Below are 392 nucleotides of genomic sequence, written 5' to 3' on the forward strand. Positions count from 1 at the left end.
CGCGGTCACCCCAACTCCTCCATCCCCACCACGGTGGTCACCCCCAACCTACCTCCGGTGGCCCCCACGAAGCCCTCCAAGGAACACATGTGCTTCCCGAAGACGAAGTAACCCTGGGAGCTGGAGACGAAGACGGTGAAGACGCTGAAGATGCAGGAGATGAAGCCGCTGAAGGAGATGTTCACCAGGATGTAGTTGAGGGGTTGCCGCAGCTTCTTGTACTTGACGGTGACCACCAGGACGATGGCGTTGAGGGGGGTCCCCACCAAGAAGACGAAGCCCATGAAGGCCGTCTGCAGGTAGAAGGCCCAGGGCGGGGCGATGTGGTACTGGGGACCGTCCCAAGGACCCCCCGAGGACCCGTTCTTGAAGAGGTAAAACTCGTCGTCACC

The 392-nt window shown here is 61.0% G+C and overlaps 1 protein-coding gene across 1 annotated transcript in view; it reads right to left on the reverse strand.

The window, feature by feature from the left end:
• LOC104157877 (ultraviolet-sensitive opsin-like) overlaps positions 1-389 on the reverse strand; it is a gene marked incomplete at both ends in the record, with an annotated part of 1,447 nt that extends 1,058 nt beyond the window's left edge. The window contains one exon of the mRNA XM_009695388.1: positions 53-389. Coding sequence (XP_009693690.1) covers positions 53-389 — 337 coding nt within the window. The remainder of the gene's footprint in view (positions 1-52) is intronic.
• Positions 390-392: the final 3 nt, after the last annotated feature.

The sequence above is a fragment of the Cariama cristata genome, unplaced genomic scaffold (assembly GCF_000690535.1).
Source record: "Cariama cristata isolate BGI_N322 unplaced genomic scaffold, ASM69053v1 scaffold38702, whole genome shotgun sequence".
Lineage (NCBI taxonomy): Eukaryota > Metazoa > Chordata > Aves > Cariamiformes > Cariamidae > Cariama > Cariama cristata.